A 19,885-nucleotide genomic window follows, 5' to 3' on the forward strand; every position below is an offset into this window, starting at 1 on the left:
GCTGAGCAGGCACTATGTTCCATTAGTTTTCTTGAAGTGGCTTTTATGTCATGTGAAAGCTCGAGTATAATGTGGAAATTAATAGTCAGGGAAATGTCAGAGAAATGGTGCCTTGATCTTTGCAGACTATTCTGTGCTAAAGGAGCTGCGACAGAAGCAGCAGGTGTAAACCACTAGTTTGGAGCACATTTAATCGTGAATGTTTGGTATTTCTCGAAGCCCTTTGTTAATATTGCGCAACCGATGATAGCATGGGAAGCTAGACTTCGCATTCTCATTGAAAATATAATGATGTTTTCCCCTGGAAAACAGTTTGTAAAGTGGTACCTCGGGTTAAGTACTTAATTCGTTCCGGAGGTCCGTTCTTAACCTGAAACTGTTCTTAACCGGAAGCACCACTTTAGCTAATGGGGCCTCCTGCTGCCGCTGCGCCGCCAGAGCACGATTTCTGTTCTTATCCTGAAGCAAAGTTCTTAACCCGAGGTACTATTTCTGGGTTAGCGGAGTCTGTAACCTAAAGTGTATGTAACCTGAAGCGTATGTAACCCGAGGTACCACTGTACATGGGTAACCAGACTGAAGAGCACATAGTTGGTCTTTCTATTTTGCAAATGTCAGTCTCGAACACAAACTAGCAAGCTTCATACATGGAGGAAAAATATAAGAACATCACACTTAGAACACAGTTCAGAAAATCAAAGCACTCTCTCACACATGTTCATGTTAACACATAGTCTTCATGGATATACTTATCTGGGTAAAGGTAAGGTAAAGGACCCCTGGATGGTTAAGTCCCGTCAAAGGTGACTATGGGGTTGTGGCACTCATCTCACTTTCAGCCCAAGGGAGCTGCCATTTGTCCACAGACAGCTTTCCGGGTCATGTGGCCAGCAGGACTAAACTGCTTCTGGCACAACAGGACAACATGATGGAAGCCAGAGCACATGGAAATGCTGTTTACCTTCCCTCCACAGTGTTACCTATTTATCTACTTGCACTGGTGTGCTTTTGAACTGCTAGGTTGGCAGGAGATGGGACAGAGCAATGGGAGCTCACCTCATCATGGGGATTCGAAGCGCCGACCTTCCAATTGGTAAGCCCAAGAGGCTCAGTGGTTTAGACCACAGCACCACCCATGTCTTATCTGGGGTAGGTGATTTGACTGTCCTCTGGGGGGTTTTCTACCACAATTATGACATCTCTACCTCCACATTGTTATTCCAACCCATGTTCTTTTGGCAAATATATTGAGTCTTAAACATCACCCCTCCCCTTTATCCCTGGGGAACAATTTGTTCCAAACTGGATGTTCTCAGCTGTCAGTTTCCAAGTTGCTCTGCCACCATTTCTTTAAGCGCCAATGATATGGTTCCATCCTGATTCGAGTGAAGCCTGTCCCTTTTGTACAGGCCTGACTTGTTCCAAAACATTTCCACATTTCCCAGTTCCTAACAATTCAGTTCCCCTGCTCCCATTTTATTTTTGTGGTTAAACAAAAGAGCTGCTCACATGTTGATAAAAGCGGTGTGGGTGCCAGCACAAAATGGCCGAATAAATGTGTCCTTGAATTTTGCTGTCTGAACGCCAAAGATGTGACACCAGGAATTCAAAGGCAATGAGGCCACCTTTTCTATCTTCTCTCGTAAACAGCAGAGAAAACTTGGCTCTTTGCCTTTCGAGCCCTAATACAATACCAAAGTCTAATGTGTACGTGCTAAATAATTCAGTAAACATATTAGTGTTGAAGGGAGCTGCTTTTCTCCTCTTCTCTTTTTTGCAAACGGACTTGTGTTCTCTTTGTAATGCTTTTGGCACACCATCTGCTCTCGCAGCGCAAACCCAGATGAATGCGCGAACACTTAACGGCATGCCATGAACATGCCTCCTTCCCATTCAGTTGAAAAACATCACAGTTGGGACATTTAATAGCAGGCCATCTACTGTGTTTGCACATCCTTAAATAGAAATATTAGAGCAACCAAAATTTAATTTCTGCGCCCATCATTTGTTACTATAATTACTGTGGAATACAATTAGGTGCTTTCGGATCTTTCAGTGTTAATTAAAAAGCTAATAATTTGAAATGCTATAAATATTGGCGAAGGGGGGCTAATGTAGCACACAATTAATCCTTTGTCACTTACTTTTAATTGGTAGACTGCCTTTCACTCTTGACTCCATGGCAAGAGCATTGGTTGCTTCGCTTCCTGTTGCTGCTTTTGGAAGGAGTTTCCATCTCTGCTAAAGCTATATACTCCTCATTGGTTTATCTGAAATGAATCAAACTTAGGGAAGGGCTGTAGCTTAGTGGTGGAGTTCATAGCTCATATGCAGAAGGAGCCAAGTGCAGTTTTAGAATCCTGCAATCATAGAATTGTAAAGGGACCCTGAGAATCATCTAGTCCAACCCCTTGCAAAGCAGGGATATGCAGCTGTCCCATATGGGGATTGAACCTGCAACCTTGGTGTTATTAGCACTACGCTCTAACCAGCTGAGCTAGCCAGGCTCAGCATCTTCTGGTAGGGCTGGGAAATAAACCACTGAGCCTTGCTGATCAGAAGGTCGGCGGTTCGAATCCCCGTGACGGGGTGAGCTCCCGTTGCTCAGTCCCAGCTCCTGCCAACCTAGCAGTTCGATAGCATGTCAAAGCGCAAGTAGATAAATAGATACCGCTCCAGCAGGAAGGTAAATGGCATTTCTGTGCACTGCTCTGGTTTCACCAGAAGCGTCTTAGTCATGCTGGCCACATGACCTGGAAAAAACTGTCTGCGGACAAACGCCGGCTCCCTCGGCCAGTAAAGCGAGATGAACGCCGCAATCCCAGAGTCGTTCGCGAATGGACTTAACAGTCAGGGGTCCTTTACCTTTTTAAAACCCTGGAGAACCAGTGTTAGTCTCTGTAGGTCAGATATAACAGCTGGGCTCTCCCAAAGTTGTTGCGCATTGCCATTCAAATGAGGTGTGTGTGCCATGGCATGGGATCGCTTATGCTCAACTTTGGAGTGATCTTAACCCTGCAGTTACTGCAGCTTCAGTTGAAGTACCCAATGCTGGAATAGAGGCTGTTTTGTGGGGTCACTTTCACCTTACACAGTCAGCTGATGTCAGGAATCATTTGTGCCAATTTTATTTTCAAACGCTGCTGCTTTGATGCTGTTTTGCAGTGTTGTGCACATGTATGCAAACTGCATCTGTTGCTGTTTTAAAAAGGAAACCAAGACCTGTGTTTTGTTTTGTGTCCATTGTTTTTATTACTGCTTTAGGTCTTGCCGTGGCAGCAGAGCACATAAATGTTTGAAATTGGGGAGGTGGGGGGAGGCGACTTAGAAACCAGAAGAACTGTTTTTGCACAAATGACCTCAAACTTACCAGTATCCTTCCTTCAATGTCTTAGACTTAGAGGACATTCAGAAACATTCCAATAATCATACCATACTATAGACATACTATTTATACTTCACTTTTCAGACGAGATACCAAATACTAGCTTAGATGCTGATAAATCAAAGGACTTTTTATATAAGGCAACAGGGATCTGGATATGATCCAGGAAATATACGCAATCAAGGTTCAGCTATAACATTTATTGCATTTGCCGTTTAAGCATCACTTAACGGATCAGCACAAATTGGTCCAAGCAAATAAATCAATGCCTCTATGGGAATTGTGAAATTACAGGGTGTTTTCCAAAAGAAAGCACAGAACAGCTTCCTTATATGCCATTTCAAATCAGAGCAGCTTTACCTTTAAGGAAAACCATCAATTTCTCTTGGTGTTTGAGCTGGGGGGGGGGCGAGGGAGAGAGTTGTTTGATGAGCCTCCTAAAAGATGCTCCAAGGAAACATCCGTTTCCAGCGTCCCTTCAAATTATTTAAAGTTTGTCGAGCTCAGATTGTTGTTTGAAGGCTACATTGTGAGTAATGGGTTTCTGCTGCTATTTACACATTGGGGTAAAGGCAAAACAGCCATTAGGCTCTGCGTTTTATTGCACTGCATTATGTATGAGATGGTTTTGCAAGCAGGTACACACAAGGGGCGGGGAGAAGAAACACAGGAAAGCAATTTCTTTTATTGTCCAATATACAAGAGTTAGGAATAATCTAGGGAACATTCAAATGCCCCTGTTTGTGGGCCCTCCGAGCTGCCGTGATGAAATGAGTTATTTACTACACTGTTATGAGAACGTACATTAACACTACAGTGCAGTCACCAATCTTTCCACAGGGCTAGTTTATAACCACTCTGTTTATAATGCGGGGTAACCAAGCGGCTTCCCTTAGTAAATTATGACCTTTCTTCAAGTGCAGGAAACACTAAGAACCTCTCAACTCCTGTTCATAAGGATCATGAGGAGGGAACATCATGCGCTTTAGAAATCGATTCCCCAGCCCAAATCCACAAATCCTGGTGTGTGCTGCAGCAGAACCCCTTATATTAGTGTGTTGCAGAGAACTACTTATAGGCTTCCTATAGTTATCTGGTTAGCCATTGTGAGATAGCTTTACTCTATGGGCCAGCAGGGCTCTTATGTTCTTAATAGTGTTGGTCTTCAGCTTGGAAGGTCTTGATACAGATCCCTGCTCAGGGTCAATAGGCTAGTTGTTGAGTATAATTGGTTTAATTCATACTGAAATGAAGATTTAACGGAAGATTCCACTGAAGCTAAAGAACAGCAAGGAGAGCTCTCTCTGAGTTTTATCTGTTTGATAATTAACAGATGGTTGTTCTCTAGCAGCTAACATGTGAGTGTTTAACCTTAGATCATGTGAGAAGTAATGAATTGCAAATTTGCCATCCTGGAAAGGTGGTGGCTAGTTTGTTCCCAAACTCCCTGGAAGGAGGATGTAAATGAAGCTCTCCAGGAAAACAGATCCAATCTAAAGGGGTTGGGATGGAGCCAATGGAGCCAGAGAGAGAGAGAGAGAGAGAGAGAGCACTATGTTTGTCATTATAAGTTTATTTTCTTTCTAAGATACTGAGCCTTGCTGGACAGCACAAGGCATTGCATGGATATTTTGGATGTATCGTTGATGCTTTTGTTCTGTTTTTTGAAGAAAGTTCTGAAAGTAAACTTTGAATAATATCTAATGGGTCTGGACAATGCTTCATTTCCAATTTTTAAGCCTCCAGCTGCTTTGAACTCAGGAGGACTAGAGATGGATGCATAAGTGGAATCTGTGCTACCCTCTGCCGATCAGTGCCCCGTACATGGCCCCAAATTTCTAAACGCATGCCTGAGAGAGAACAATTTCACCATCAGGAAGCTGGTGATCCTTCCTCCAGACACCAGGTGCTGGAGTGGCAGGGGCTTTGCCCTGTGCCAAGCAGAGCCGGAGTTCCTTCCTCTGTGTGCCAGGTGCTGGAGAAGGAGGAAACTTCACCCCATGCCTCACAGGGCCAGGGTCAGCAGCTCTACGGTACCCTGCCATGCAGTGCCCTGGCTGATGCACTCCACCCAGATTAGCGCGCCCTCTTGGCCTCAACAGGAAGAGGCAGGAAGTGCGCACAGTGACACTAATTGTCTCAGTGGCCAGCAACTACTTTCTTCCTCCCTGCCTTCTTTTATAATATACCACCATACTGCAAAGTTTAGCCAGCAGTTTATTACAATGTTGGAAAAGAGATATCACCCAGCTCTGCCATCCATGGGCATGTGACCTCCAGAAAAGACTGTTGCCCTCAGGACAGACATGTTCTTCACCCCTACAGTACGTTAATAGGGGTTTGGGGGGGGGGTTGCTTTCTTTTTTGAGCCACCCAGAGGACTCTGGTTAGGAAGTGCCTATATACGCTGGTGGCGCTGTGGTCTAAACCACTAAGCCTCTTGGGCTTGCCTCTCAGAAGGTCGGTGGTTCGAATCCCCCTGACAGGTTGAGCTCCCATTGCTCTGTCCCAGTTCCTGCCAACCTAGCAGTTCAAAAACACTCCAGTGCAAGTAGATAAATAGGTACCACTGCAGTGGGAAGATAAACAGCGTTTCCATGCGCTCTGGTTTCCGTCACGGTGTTCCGTTGCACCAGAAGCAGTTAAGTCATGCTGACCACATGACCTGGAAAGCTTTCTGTGGGAAAACGCTGGCTCCCTCGGTCTGAAAAGCAAGATGAGTGCTGCACCCCATAGGCGTCTTTGACTGGACTTAACCATCCAGGGGTCCTTTAGCTATACAAACCCAGGAACTAAATAAGTAAATAAGTTGCATTTGCAAGCATCTCCAGATAGGTCCAGATAGGCATTGCAGACTTTCAAGCAGGGAACATTCCTAGACCTATCTGGAGATGCTTGTGATTTAACCTGGGACCTTTTGCATTCAAGGTTTGTGCTCCGACACTGACCTTCCAGCTTCTTATTTCCTGGAACTGCTAGTGGGTTAAGCAATCCCAGTCAAGGCCCAACTGGCCACGGTTCGAATATTTCAGAAATAAATAAAAACTAGGCGGCACTCATGCAGGCGAGGGCTCTCTGGATAAAACTTCCCATGAAAAGCTGTGCAGCTAAAGGAATTTATCAATTTTAAATAGCGTTTGAATTACATACCGAGGCTTGAGGATTAATGATAGCCCTTTCCATTTTTTATCCAGACTTGGAAGCACTGCATGTGTTGTTCACGGAAGCATTAAAATCAATCACTGAGACTCAAGATTAGCATTTAATTGGGAGGCAACTTTGTCCTTGTTCCTAGCAGGAGGAGTACTGGAGAGAGAAGATAATTCTTAAAAAGAAAAGAAAAAAGGTTTCCAAAAAATGAAGAAAAAGGGGTGGGGGTGGGATTCTGAAAGCTCTTCAAACTTTCAGCCTCTAAAAAATAATAATGGGTTCATCTTTTACAGATAGTGGGGGCCAGTAAGACCTAATGCATGGGAGAGAAATTTGGTTTGATCCTGCCTTCTACCAACCTTTTCCAGTCTGGAGCCCTCCAGATACTTTGAACTACAACTCTTACCATCCCTGATCACTGGGCAAGGTGGACAGGGTTGATGGGAGTTGTAGTTCAAAGAATCTGGAGGGCCCCAGACTGGACAAGGTTGGTAGAAGGCAGGGTCAAACCAAACAGGAATAGTCCTGTTCTGTTCTGCATTGGTCAAACCACAGCTAGATTACTGTGTCCAGTTCTGGGTGCCACAATTTAAGAAGGATGTTGATAAGCTGGAATGTGTGTTGAGGAGGGTGACCAAGATGAGAAAGGGTCTGGAAACCAAGCCTTATGAGGAACACTTGAAGGTGTTGGATATGTTTAGCTTGGAAAAGAGGAGACTGAGAGGAGATATGATTTGTTGTCGTTTAGTCGTTTAGTCATGTCTGACTCTTCGTGACCCCATGGACCAGAGCACGCCAGGCACTCCTGTCTTCCACTGCCTCCCGCAGTTTGGTCAAACTCATGCTGGTAGCTTCGAGAACACTATCCAACCATCTCGTCCCCTGTCGTCCCCTTCTCCTTGTGCCAACATCAGGGTCTTTTCCAGGGAGTCTTCTCTTCTCGTGAGGTAGCCAAAGTATTGGAGTCTCAGCTTCAGGATCTGTCCTTCCAGTGAGCACTCAGGGCTGATTTCCTTCAGAATGGATAGGTTTGATCTTCTTGCAGTCCATGGGACTCTCAAGAGTCTCCTCTAGTACCATAATTCAAAAGGAGATATGATAGCCATCTTCAAATATCTCAAGGGCTGTCACATGGAGGATGGAGCAAGCCTGTTTCCTCCTGTTCCGGAGGGTAGGATCCAAACCAGTGGCTTCAAGAAAGAAGATTCCAACTAAACATCAGGAGGAACTTTCTGACACGAACAGACTCCTTCAGAAGATGGTGGTTTCTCCTTCATTGTAGGTTTTTAAGCAGCCACCTGTCAAGGATGCTTTAGTTGAGATCCCTGCGTTTCAAGAAATTGAATTAGATGACCCTCAAGGTCCCTTCGAGCTCTACAATTTTATGATTATGTATTTTGATACGTTTGTCCCTTATTTTCTCTTGTGCAGAAAATCATGTCTGTTTACTGCCACAATTAGATAGGAACTTGATGTACGAGCAACAAGATACTCCAGGGTGTGAGTTAGAGGGCAATTATTCACTCAGAGAGCATTGTTAGAATAAGGCTGAAAGCCGAGTGCTGCTTAATGTGTCAGGTATAAATTATCGGGCTGTAGCTCACTGGCCTGGATGTTTTCAACAAGACTATAACAAAATAGCCCTATGCAAATTCCACAGAGAAAACAAGAGCAGGACTGACCAGCCTCATGAGCCGGCACATACAATTTTTTAAAAACAGTAGGGTAGCCATTTTCTGCTCCCGCCCCCTGGCTTTGCACCCATGAACATCAGCCAACACAAAAGAAATTTAGCAGTGAAAGCTTTTGCCATCACTTATATCTAGGCCAGGAAAAGGCTTTTAGAAAGAAGCAGGCTTTGAGGGCAGGTAGCATGCTAAGTTCAGTTTGGGGTGACATGTGTACTGCACATCCTTGTCATATTTTAATTTGTGTTGTTCAATTTTAATTTTAATTTTGCAATTTTCAGTTATATACATTTCAATAGTTTCACAGTCATTTTAACATTTCAAAACTCGACTTACTTCCTCCTCTTTCTGCGGTTCCTTAAATTTATATATATAGCATTTCCTGCATATTCTAAATTAACTTATTCTTTTATTCATCTACTTTAATTATTTACCCTTATGGAACTGCGAGTTATTGCAACAATCCTGCCAATGTCCTTATCTGTTTACAATTTATTTGTACATATTCAATAAACTATTTCCATTTTTTTATAAAAAGTTTGTTGCCTTGATTTCTTATTTTTCCGGTAAGTTTCACCATTTCAGCATATTCCATAAGTTTTTGTATCCATTCTTCCTTTGCTGGGACTTCTGCTTCTTTCCATTTTTGGACAAATAACATTCTTGCCGCTGTAGTCACATACATGAATAAATTCATTGAATTCTTTTATTACTATTAGATTTTTATACTGGCCTTCATGCGAGGATCACAAGGTGGTTTACAGTATAAGCACACTGTCAGGGAACTGCCATCGCAGCCAGGAGTGGAGGAAGGGCTCCCAAGCGATGCCGGAGAAGTTCCCAGCAGGCAAAGAGGGGACTCAGCGACCGGGGAAGGAAATCAGCGTTACACCAGGGAGAAAGGTGGGCAGAGGCGGGCTTCGGAGAGAGGGCTCCAGGACTCTTCGCCAGAGACCAGCGGGGAGAGCACGGGTCCTCCACTGCCCACACCCACCCTGCGCAGAAGACTTCCGCGCAGGGAGGCTAGGCGGAGACTATCCGTCAAGGAACTTTTATGTTGGAAGAAGTTCAGGAAACGCCCACTGACGGATTCTGCCAGTGACTGAGACAGACGCGGAATCAGGACTGTCCAGCCAGGGAAAGGTTTATCCAGGCAACCTCGCCGAGAGTGGCGGCAACATACGCACGAGCAACCCCCAATTCCCATTACACACACAAAAGTGCTTAACATAATAACAAACAAAACAGTAAGAATAGTGTTGTTTTGTTGTTTTTTAAAAATAGAGAATGAGAAATGCAACCCATCTCTTAGTGAATTGTAATATAACCTTGTAGCAAACTTTTTTAAAAAACAACAACATTTTTCTGTGTATTTTCTCCCTGGTTTGGGGAGAGGGAGTGAATCCCTGAAAACTTTCCACATTGCAAAATTTCTGTGCGGTGTGTGTATACACACACAGAGAGAGACAGACATCTCCAACAACCTAAGAGTCCTATATTAGTAAGAAGAGAGGTCTGCCCTCTCTTTTATTGCAATGAGAATTTGAAACCAGCGACAGATGAGAATTCTGTGGTGTTTTGGGAAACTGCAAGCAATATATTCTTTTTCCCATTAGACATCAGTCTTCAAGATCAACTTTTCAGCCATGAAGGAGGAGACAAGTGAACTGAACAGCTGCTAGGCTTCAATGTAACCCAATGCTCTACAAGCAGCCAATTTTAGCTTTTCCTTTGGAGAGATTACAATTGCTATTTAGAAAACCACTGGAATTTAACAATAGGCACCATAAGGGAGGCAGAAGAATTGGGGGGGCATCGTTCTAATGTAGGAACAATCTTTGGAGCTCATTTTTTGGTCCCAAACCCCCAAAGTGTCCCTATTTTCCAGGGACATCCCTGATTTAGAGAAGCCAGCCCAGTTTCTTATTCGATCCCGGAATGTCCCGCTTTTCCTTAGGATGTCCCTATTTTCATTGGAGAAATTTTGGAGGCTATGGAGTTATCCAGCCCCCGAGCCATCTGAAGGCAATCCTGTATAGGGAAGGTTTTTTTAAAAAAAATGTTTAATGTTTAATTATGTTTTTATATATGTTGGAAGCTGCCCAGAGTGGCTGGGGCAATCCAGTGAGATGTGTGGGGTATAAATCATAAAATTATCATTGTGGAATGGGACATCCCTATTTTCATCAGAGAAATGTTGGAGGGTATGGATTGATGCGGCCCCTGAGCCATCTGAAGGCAGCCCTGTATAGTGGTACCTTGGTTTTCGAACGTAATCTGTTCCGGAAGACTGTTCAACTTCCAAGATGTTCGAAAACCGAGGTACCACTGTATAAGGAAGTTTTTCATTGTTATGTTTAAATATGTTGGAAGTCACCCAGAGTGGCTGGGGCAACCCAGTAAGATGGACACGGTATAAATAGTAAAATTACTACTACTACTACTACTACTATTGAATAAAAAGGTAAAGGGACCCCTGACCGTTAGGTCCAGTCACAAATGACTCTGGGGTTGTGGCACTCATCTCGCTTTACTGGCCGAGGGAGCCGGCATACAGCTTCTGGGTCATGTGGCCAGCATGACTAAGCCGCTTCTGGCAAACCAGAGCAGCGCACAGAAACGCTGTTTACCTTCCCGCTAGAGTGGTACCTATTTATCTACTTGCACTTTGACGTGCTTTTGAACTGCTAGGTTGGCAGGAGCAGGGACTGAGCAACGGCAGCTCACCCCATCATGGGGATTCGAACTGCTGACCTTCTGATCTGCAATTCCTAGGCTCAGTGATTTAGACCACAGCGCCACCCACGTCCTACTACTACTGAATAGGACTTCCCTATTTTCATCGGAGAAATGTTGGAAGGTGTGTAACTCCATAAAAGAGCAACCTTCTCTGCCCCATGCACAAGTGTGCACATATATACCTCAAGCTCAATAACTGAAGAAGAGCCAGCACCATGAAATGCAATCAGTCATACTCTATCCATATTTAGGAAGTCTTACAGCAGGCCTACACAACCTGTGATCCATCAAGCTGACTGAACCACACCTGCCAAATGCAGTGTCACTTGCCAGGGGCTTCATTACCCCTCTGTTTTGGGAGTCCCAGGCAGGCCACACAAACAGGAGGTTATCAAGCCCCTAATAATAATAATAATAATAATAATAATAATAATAATAATAATTTATTATTTATACCCCGCCCATCTGGCTGGGCTTCCCCAGCCACTCTGTGCGGCTTCCAACAAAATATTAAAATGCAATAGTCTATTGAACATTAAAAGCTTCCCTAAATAGGGCTGCCTTCAGATGTCTTCTAAAAGTCTGGTAGTTGTTGTTCTCTTTGACATCTGGTGGGAGGGCATTCCACAGGGAAGGCGCCACTACCGAGAAGGCCCTCTCCCTGGTTCCCTGTAACTTGGCTTCTCGCAGTGAGGGAACCGCCAGAAGGCCCTCGGTGCTGGACCTCAGTGTCCGGGTAAAACGATGGGGGTGGAGACGCTCCTTCAGATATACTGGACCGAGGCTGTTTAGGGCTTTAAAGGTCAGCACCAACACTTTGAATTGTGCTCGGAAACGTACTGGGAGCCAATGTAGGTCTTTCAAGACTGGTGTTATATGGTCTCGGAGGCCGCTCCCAGTCACCAGTCTAGCTGCTGCATTCTGGATTAGTTGTAGTTTCCGGGTCACCTTTAGTTGCCCAAGGACGGTTGATTCCACCCAGGCAAATTGACATGGCCTCATCCCTCTCTCACATGCAGCTGGGTAGCATGGCCCTGGTGAATTGCAGCAATGGATATTCCAAAAGCATGCCAGAGGGGAACTGGAGACTACAGAACAAAGAGATCAGTGAATGTCCTTTTATGAAATCACCCAGACTCTCTCAAATTTCCACTGCCCCTTGTGATGCAAATGAATTCTCCTGAATGCATTTCATACACTTACTTAGCTTTCAAAATAAAAAAAAGGAAGTGGCTTAATTTATGCAAATGTGGACGTCGCTCAGCATGCCACTACAATTCATAATCTTATCAATACAGAATAAACGGATAAGCAAGCGTACCTCATTTGTCCAGTAGTGAATCTCTCACAAAGCACTTGTGTTAAAGCAGTGGTTTTGAATACCACTGAGCACTTTCAATTAATCACACTTCCATTCTGTATCTTAATTTATTAAATACATGTATATCGGCTACCTTTAATGTAATGTCTGCAATTTTCAGGCAAGGCAGGATGATAGAGAGAAATAAGAATGGTTCCTGAATATTAAAATGTTAACATCTCAGTGTTGGATAAAAGTGAGATAGGCTTTTCCAGGCTGTGTGTCTGTCTGCTATATATTTTGCAAAGCGGCTTGTCCATCTGTCCATCCACCTGTTCTCCATAGGTTTGGCTGCCTCTCAAGATATTGTTGCCAAATTCAGTATGAGGGTTCCCGAGCTGAGGGTAGTGGCTGTTGTTGATGACTGAACCTGGGGGTCTCTTGTAGCCAATGCATGCAGACCTTCCAGGTGTCCCTATTTTCCAGAGGAGGTCCCAAATTTACAAAAGCCGTCCTGGTTTCTGATTTGATCTCATAATGTCCCGGTTTCCCTTAGGAGGTCCCTATTTTCATCAGAGAAATGCTGGAGGGTATGGAGTTATGTGACCCCCGAGCCAAGGATATAAGTTACTATACAGTGGTACCTTGGGTTAAGAACTTAATTCGTTCTGGAGGTCCATTCTTAACCTGAAACTGTTCTTAACCTGAGGTACCACTTTAGCTAATGGGGCCTCCTGCTGCTGCTGCGCCGCCGGCACGCGATTTCTGTTTTCATCCTGAAGCAAAGTTCTTAACCCGAGGTACTATTTCTGGGTTAGCGGAGTCTGTAACCTGAAGCGTATGTAACCCGAGGTACCACTGTACAACCTTTAGAAGACATCTGAAGGCACCCTTGTATGCGGAAGTATTTTTTTAAAAAAGTTTAATGTTATATATATATATATGTTGGAAGTTGCTCAGAGTGGCTGGGGCAACCCATATATATATAAATACAGCAGCAGCAGCAGCAGCAACAACAATGAAATAAGGCATCCCTATTTTCATTGGAGGAATGTTGGGAGGGTATGTCCATGTGCTCTACCATTGAGATTTGGCACTGCATGGCAAGCATCATGTGCTATAGTGTTTATTTATTGCATATCTAACCATTTCACATTCCTCCAAGAAGCTCCAACAGCACACATGGTCCTTATACCTTCCCCATCATAAGGCAAGTGACTAACTCAAGGTGGGCTCCATGGCTGGGTAGGGATTTGAATCTGGGTCTCCCCAGCCATAGACTGACACTCTAACCACTACAATATACTGGCTCCCAACGAAGCTCTAGAGCAGGGGTCAGCGAGGTTTACCTGGCCTGGGCTGGTTCACTCCAGCGGAGAGCCCTCCGTGGACCGGATTGCGCGTGCGTGTGTGCCCCCACGATTTCCGGCATCTGCACCTGCACAGATGGGATTTTCGGCACCGTGGAAGCGAGTCCCACACTGCGCTGTGCAGGTTTAGCGCAGCGTGCGGGGACTTGCCGAGCAAGCGGCTCGGTTCATGGGCAGCTCGTGGGCTGGTAAAACAACCCCTGTGGGCCTCTTGTGGCCCATGGGCCTTAGGTTGCTAACTCCTGCTCTAGAGCAATGTTTCCCTTGGGTTTCCACCTGTTTTTGGACTACAACTCCCTAGCTAGCAAGGCCAGTGGTCAGGGATGATGGGAACCGCAGTCCAAAACCAACAACAACTAGCGATCCAGATTTGGGAAACTGCTCTAGAACTTGTCTGTAGAAACAGATGTCGAAGGGGGCGGTAATCTTACCTTAACATACCTGTTCTACAAGCAATGAATGAAAGCTCCGTGATGCACTGGAGAGATTCTAGGAGAACTCTTCAGTCTTAAAAGAAAATCAATGTTGCCACTAACGCCTTAACTACATTCAGTTGGCAATAAGCCCCACTGATTTCAAGGAGAGTGTTGGATAAACATGCATAGCATTGCAGCCTTAAGACTCATTTTCTAATGTCTCCCTTTTTGGGATTTCAGCCTGTCAATCCAATGAATTCTGACCTTTTAGATTTGACAGGTGGGGTTTGTTTTTGGGTTTTTTTGGTTAAGGCTCACAACTGGGAGTGCAATTCTGGAAACGAGAAGCTGAACATAACTTTAAAGGCAGACATATAATGCAGCCTCAGTCAGTTGCCCCATCACTCTCTTCCAGCTCCTACAGAGCTGTGAACTGATCTTAAATCCCCACAAAGTAAACACAATTACACCACTCATTTCATCAGCTTTGTGTCCCAGAAAGCACACATTTCCACCTAAGCGGAGTTCTCCTGGGAAGAAAGGAAACATCAGTTACAAATGTGAAGAAGTTAAGCAGAAGAAAGGGAGCAAAAATTGTCCCTTCTGTGTCTCCATAGGAAGAAGTTCCTCTCCATCTGCTAATGAGATTTATTACTTATATTTCTGGCATGGCTTCTGTGTTAAGAGCTGCATGTCAGACAAATCCAACAGGTAAAGATTGGCAATGTAGTGCTAGTAAAAACTTCCCCTGTTGAATTTATACCCAGCATGGAGTTGTTGAAATGGTCAGGTGTTCACTGCCGCGGGTGGGGGATGGGGAATGCAGCCTTATTGTGACTCCAGAATATGATGTTATTGGAGCACCATCCCAGCCAAAGCCACATAGACAATATTTTATGCAATTAGTCTGACCAGCTTTAAAGGTCATATTTTCAGTGCAATGTTATGCATCCTTTTCACTTTTTAATATATAATTTATTATCAGCATAAACGCTTTTGAGTCAATGAAGTGAAGGATAGAAATATTATGGATAAAATGGAGAGAGACATAAAATTTGGATGATGAAGTAACATGTAGTTGAAAAGATTTATAATAGGACCTATGGAGGGGAAGGTGGGAAGTCTAAAGATCTGGAGAAATCTCTAAATATGGATATGTATTTTGTACTGTTATAACTTTGTACTTGTAAAATCAAATATAAATTATTTCAAAAAAAGAGAGAGAAAAGAAATCACGTTGCCGAAGGATCGAACGCTCCAGTGCCATTTTGTGTCAGTGTCTTAATACATTTAAAATACTTAAAAAAACACTGCTAGGATTTTACACACCTGCAACACACACACATGCACTGCCTTCCATTGCCATAAAAGTACTGCGACTATGTAAAACAAAGACGGGGAACCTCCCCACACAGGGGTGCCAACTTGAATAAAATATTGGGGGCCCCAGGTAAGCCCCACCCCACATGATGGGGTGCACCCACACCATTTGAATGGCAATGTCCATCAACTTGAGGGGAGCTTGGCCCTCTCAAATATTTTATTGGCGGAGGCAAAGGGACCTCGGGCCCTAGCAGTTGGCTCCTATGTCCCCACATGTCGCTGGACACTATTGTCACCATCGCTGGCTGGGGCGGATAGGAGTTGGAGTCTAAAAGCACCAGGAGGGGAGCTGATTTCCTACTGCTGCACTATGGTCTAGAATAATGATGATGGTGATGATGATGATGATGATGATGATGATGTATTGAATTTATATACCACCCTATACTTGGGGATTGCCAACAAAGGTCCGTATAGTTAAAGCTATGGTTTTCCCAGTAGTGATGTATGGAAATGAGAGCTGGACCATAAAGAAGGCTGATCGCCAAAGAATTGATGCTTTTGAATTATGGTGCTGGAGGAGACTCTTGAGAGTCCCATGGACTGCAAGAAGATCAAACCTATCCATTCTGAAGGAAATCAGCCCTGAGTGCTCACTGGAAGGACAGAACCTGAAGCTGAGGCTCCAATACTTTGGCCACCTCGTGAGAAGAGAAGACTCCCTGGAAAAGACCCTGATATTGGGAAAGATTGAGGGCACAAGGAGAAGGGGACGACAGAGGATGAGATGGTTGGATAGTGTTCTCGAAGCTACCAGCATGAGTTTGACCAAACTGCGGGAGGCAGTGGAAGACAGAAGTGCCTGGCGTGCTCTGGTCCATGGGGTCAGGAAGAGTCGGACACGACTAAACGACTAAACAACAACAACAACATACTTGGAGATCTGAGGGCAGTACACAGAATAAAGATATAAAACCACAAAGAAGAAGAATATAAAACCACGAAGAAGAACTGAGGCTTAAAATTCAAAGAGGAAGTTATTCAGAAATGTAAATGGAGAGGGCTTAGCAACGCGCTTTAGAATGGAAACGTCAGATGGGGAAACGCGTCCCATTAAAACGGATCTAAAAAGCGTGTGTACAGTGTTACCTTACTGAGCAAACATGACTTTGTACGACGCCTCTTTTGCATTTTGATTCTCCTGCGCCCTTGACTACTCCTGGGCAGGAACGATTCTGAGGTGTACTGGAAAGGCGTGGGGAAATATGAACGCCTGCGCCCCGGCCATAACTACCCCGAGGAAGCCCTTATGACGCACGATTTGGTAAGGATGACTGTCAAGCAGGTCAGGCGGGCAGGGGCTCTGTCTGGGCCATGCGCACGGGTGCCTTTTACCACCAGGCGCTGGATGACTGTGGCTGTCTGCCTTGGGCGGCAGCGTGCCCGCCCGGCCCCTTCTCCCGCTACCCGCTCCTGCCGAGGATCGGCACCGCCTCCTCTCCCCTATTCAAGGCGCAGGCAGTCATGGCGAAGCAGTTCGGAGCCATCCACGTGGGCACCTACTTGGAGATCAAGCGGAGCGACGGGAGGATCCACCCGGCGTTGGTCACGGCGCTGCACGAGGACGCCAGCAGCGTGACCGTCGAGTGGATCGAGAAAGGAGTCAACAAGGGCAAGAAGGTGGAGCTGGGCCTCGCCTTCTCGCTCAACCCTCATTTGGCACCGATGGAGCTCAGCCCCGAAGCGCTCTCGGCGCCCACGCCGTCGGATCAAGGGGATCACCCCACCCCGCCGCAGAACTACGTGGTGACCCCCATCCAGAAGGAGAAGTCGGGCGGCGATAGCGAGGATCGCGACTTCAACAAGAGGCCCCCGTCGACAGGGACGGCGGGCAAAATCAGCCCCAGCCCCGCGCGCAAATCGCCGTGCGTCCTGGAGGTGGAGAGGATGCGCGAGCGGCGAGAGAAGCGACACTTGGAGTTCATGGAGAGGCGAGCGCGACGCGGCGCCAGCGGCGCGCACCCGCACGCGGATGTGATCGCCGTGATCGAGCAGTACCGCGCCGCTTTGCAGCACGGCGGCTCCGCTCTCCTGGCCCAAACGTGCCCCCTGGAGCCCACCCGCGGCTGTGCGCGCAAAATCTGCGTGTGCGTCCGCAAGAGGCCCCTCAACCAGCGCGAGGAGGAGCTGAAGGAGGTTGACGTGGTGACCATCCCTTCCTCGGACGTGGTGATGGTGCACGAAGCCAAGCAGAAACTGGATCTCACCCGCTACCTGGAGAACCAGACCTTCCGCTTCGACCACGCCTTCGACGACCAAGCCTCCAACGAAAGTGTCTACAAGCACACGGCGCAACCTCTGGTGGAGATCATCTTCCGAGGAGGCATGGCCACGTGCTTTGCCTATGGGCAGACGGGCAGCGGCAAGACCCACACAATGGGAGGTGACTTCTCTGGCAAGAGGCAGGATTCCTCGAAAGGGATCTATGCTATGACTGCCCGGGACGTCTTCTGCCTGCTGCAGGAGCCCACTTACAAAATCCTGGAGCTCCAGGTCTTTGGGGCTTTCTTCGAGATCTATTGGGGGAAGGTCTATGACCTACTGAACTGGAAGAAGCGGCTGAGGGTGCTTGAGGATAGCAACCAACAGGTCCAGGTGGTGGGTCTCCTGGAGCAGGAAGTGGTCTGCGTGGAAGATGTGATGAGGCTCATTGAGATAGGGAATCGGTGCAGAACTTCTGGCCAGACCTCAGCAAATGCCCACTCGTCCCGAAGCCACGCCGTTTTCCAAATCATCCTAAAGAGGAGAGGGAGGCTGCATGGTAAGTTTTCCTTGATTGATTTAGCCGGCAGTGAGCGAGGAGCCGATACCTCCAGTGCGGACCGGCAAACCAGGCTGGAGGGTGCAGAGATCAACAAGAGCCTCTTGGCACTTAAGGAATGCATCAGGGCTTTGGGACGCAACAAAGGTCACACGCCCTTCCGGGCCAGTAAACTGACTCAGGTGTTAAGGGACTCCTTTATCGGAGAAAACTCCTGTACCTGCATGATCGCCACCATTTCTCCAGGGATGAGGTCGTGTGAGCACACACTCAACACACTGAGGTACGCCAATCGGGTGAAAGAGCTGGCAGTGGACACAAGCGCCTTCCGACAGCTCCAGCCCGCCTTGCCCAGATCCATCTTTCAGCTGGATGACTTGACCAGGCCCTGGACAGTCCAGAGCTTGCCCGAGACAGATGAGTTCAAAGTGCTCTGCGTACAGAATGAGGACCAGGTCTCTCCGGCAACCCTTACCTTCATTGCCAGGGGGAGAGGCCAGAAGAAGAGGAAAGAGATGGATGAGAAAGCTCTGGTGGAGGAGCACCAAGAGTCTCTCCAGTGGCTGAAAGGGTTTCTGAAAATGGCTGACGATGCAGACTATGACATGGATTTTTACGCCTCTCAGTTTGAAGCTGTTCTGGCCCAGAAGATCGCCATTCTGTCTGAGATCCAAGATAAAGTGAAATTGTTCCGTAAGAACCTCTGCAGGGAAGAACCGGGCAGCAATCGTGTCCTTGTGAAGAGATCTCGTGTTCTGTGAATTGGCATGATCCTGTTCTACTTTTCATTTTCCATGTCAGCTTATGTCAAGGTTTACACAACATCCTGCCTCTCCAGCCACCTGACAACGTGGCAACTTAAAGAATACTTAAACCTCCCATCTCCATGTGGGTGTCCATTTCGTCTTTAATGCCAGGGCGGAAAGTCTCCTGAGAGAATCTCCAAATGCTTCTATTAGTGTCCTAAAATAACATGTTGTTGAGTTGAGCACACAGTCCCAGGGCATTTGGCATTTCTGAGCAGACCTTTTTTAAAAACAACAACAACAAAGAAGGGAAAAGGAATTATAATATAAAGCACTTGGGAGGGGGGCAGTTTTGTAGGTAGCATAAGTATGGCTTTATGCAACATCTGCTTCCTTCCACCCAACCTAAGCACATCTCTCTGTCTCGTTGGTCCACAAGAGTATTTTTAAAAACATGGAGGAATAGAGAAATAAAGTGAAGGAACAAGATGATCCAACATGGAAAAGCTGGCTTTAACAAAGGGTGCTTTTAAGATTACATATCTTAATCTTGGTGAGAGAGAGGCTTTCTTGTCTATAGGCATTCCTAGCCTTTGTCATCAGAGAACAAACACTGTACCTTTGCAAACAGGCTTGTATGATTTGTGATCCATCAAAACAAACCAAGGCTGTCTACATGTACTTTAAAGTACAATCAAAGTGCATTCTTTCCCTCAAGGAAATCTGGACGCTGCAGTTTACTCCTCACAGAGTTTCAGTTCCCGGCAACTTTTGACAAACACTAGTGCCGAATTCTTTGAGGGGGGGAATGCACGTCGAATGTACTTTCGAGTGTGTATGCATCCGTAATATCACATCAAGGGGTTTGTTTGGAGCATATGCACCCCTTCCTTAAAGCAATTTGGCTTCCTTTTCAAAACACCTGAGATAATAGGCGAGAGTCATTC

At 46.0% G+C, this 19,885-nt stretch overlaps 1 protein-coding gene across 1 annotated transcript; it reads left to right on the plus strand.

Annotated features, from left to right (window-relative positions):
• Window positions 1–16,817: 16,817 nt before the first annotated feature.
• On the plus strand, window positions 16,818–18,953 carry KIF2B (kinesin family member 2B). Its single transcript, XM_028721090.2, has one exon. The coding sequence runs from the start codon at window positions 16,896–16,898 to the stop codon at window positions 18,951–18,953; it is 2,058 nt and encodes a 685-aa protein (XP_028576923.2). The 5' UTR covers window positions 16,818–16,895.
• The last annotated feature ends 932 nt before the right edge of the window (window positions 18,954–19,885 follow it).

This window comes from Podarcis muralis, chromosome 2 (assembly GCF_964188315.1).
Source record: "Podarcis muralis chromosome 2, rPodMur119.hap1.1, whole genome shotgun sequence".
NCBI lineage: Eukaryota > Metazoa > Chordata > Lepidosauria > Squamata > Lacertidae > Podarcis > Podarcis muralis.

Coding starts and splice junctions, on each gene's coding strand:
- KIF2B (XM_028721090.2), top strand. CDS start 16,896: ATGGCGAAGCAGTTCGGAGCCATCCACGTGGGCACCTACTTGGAGATC.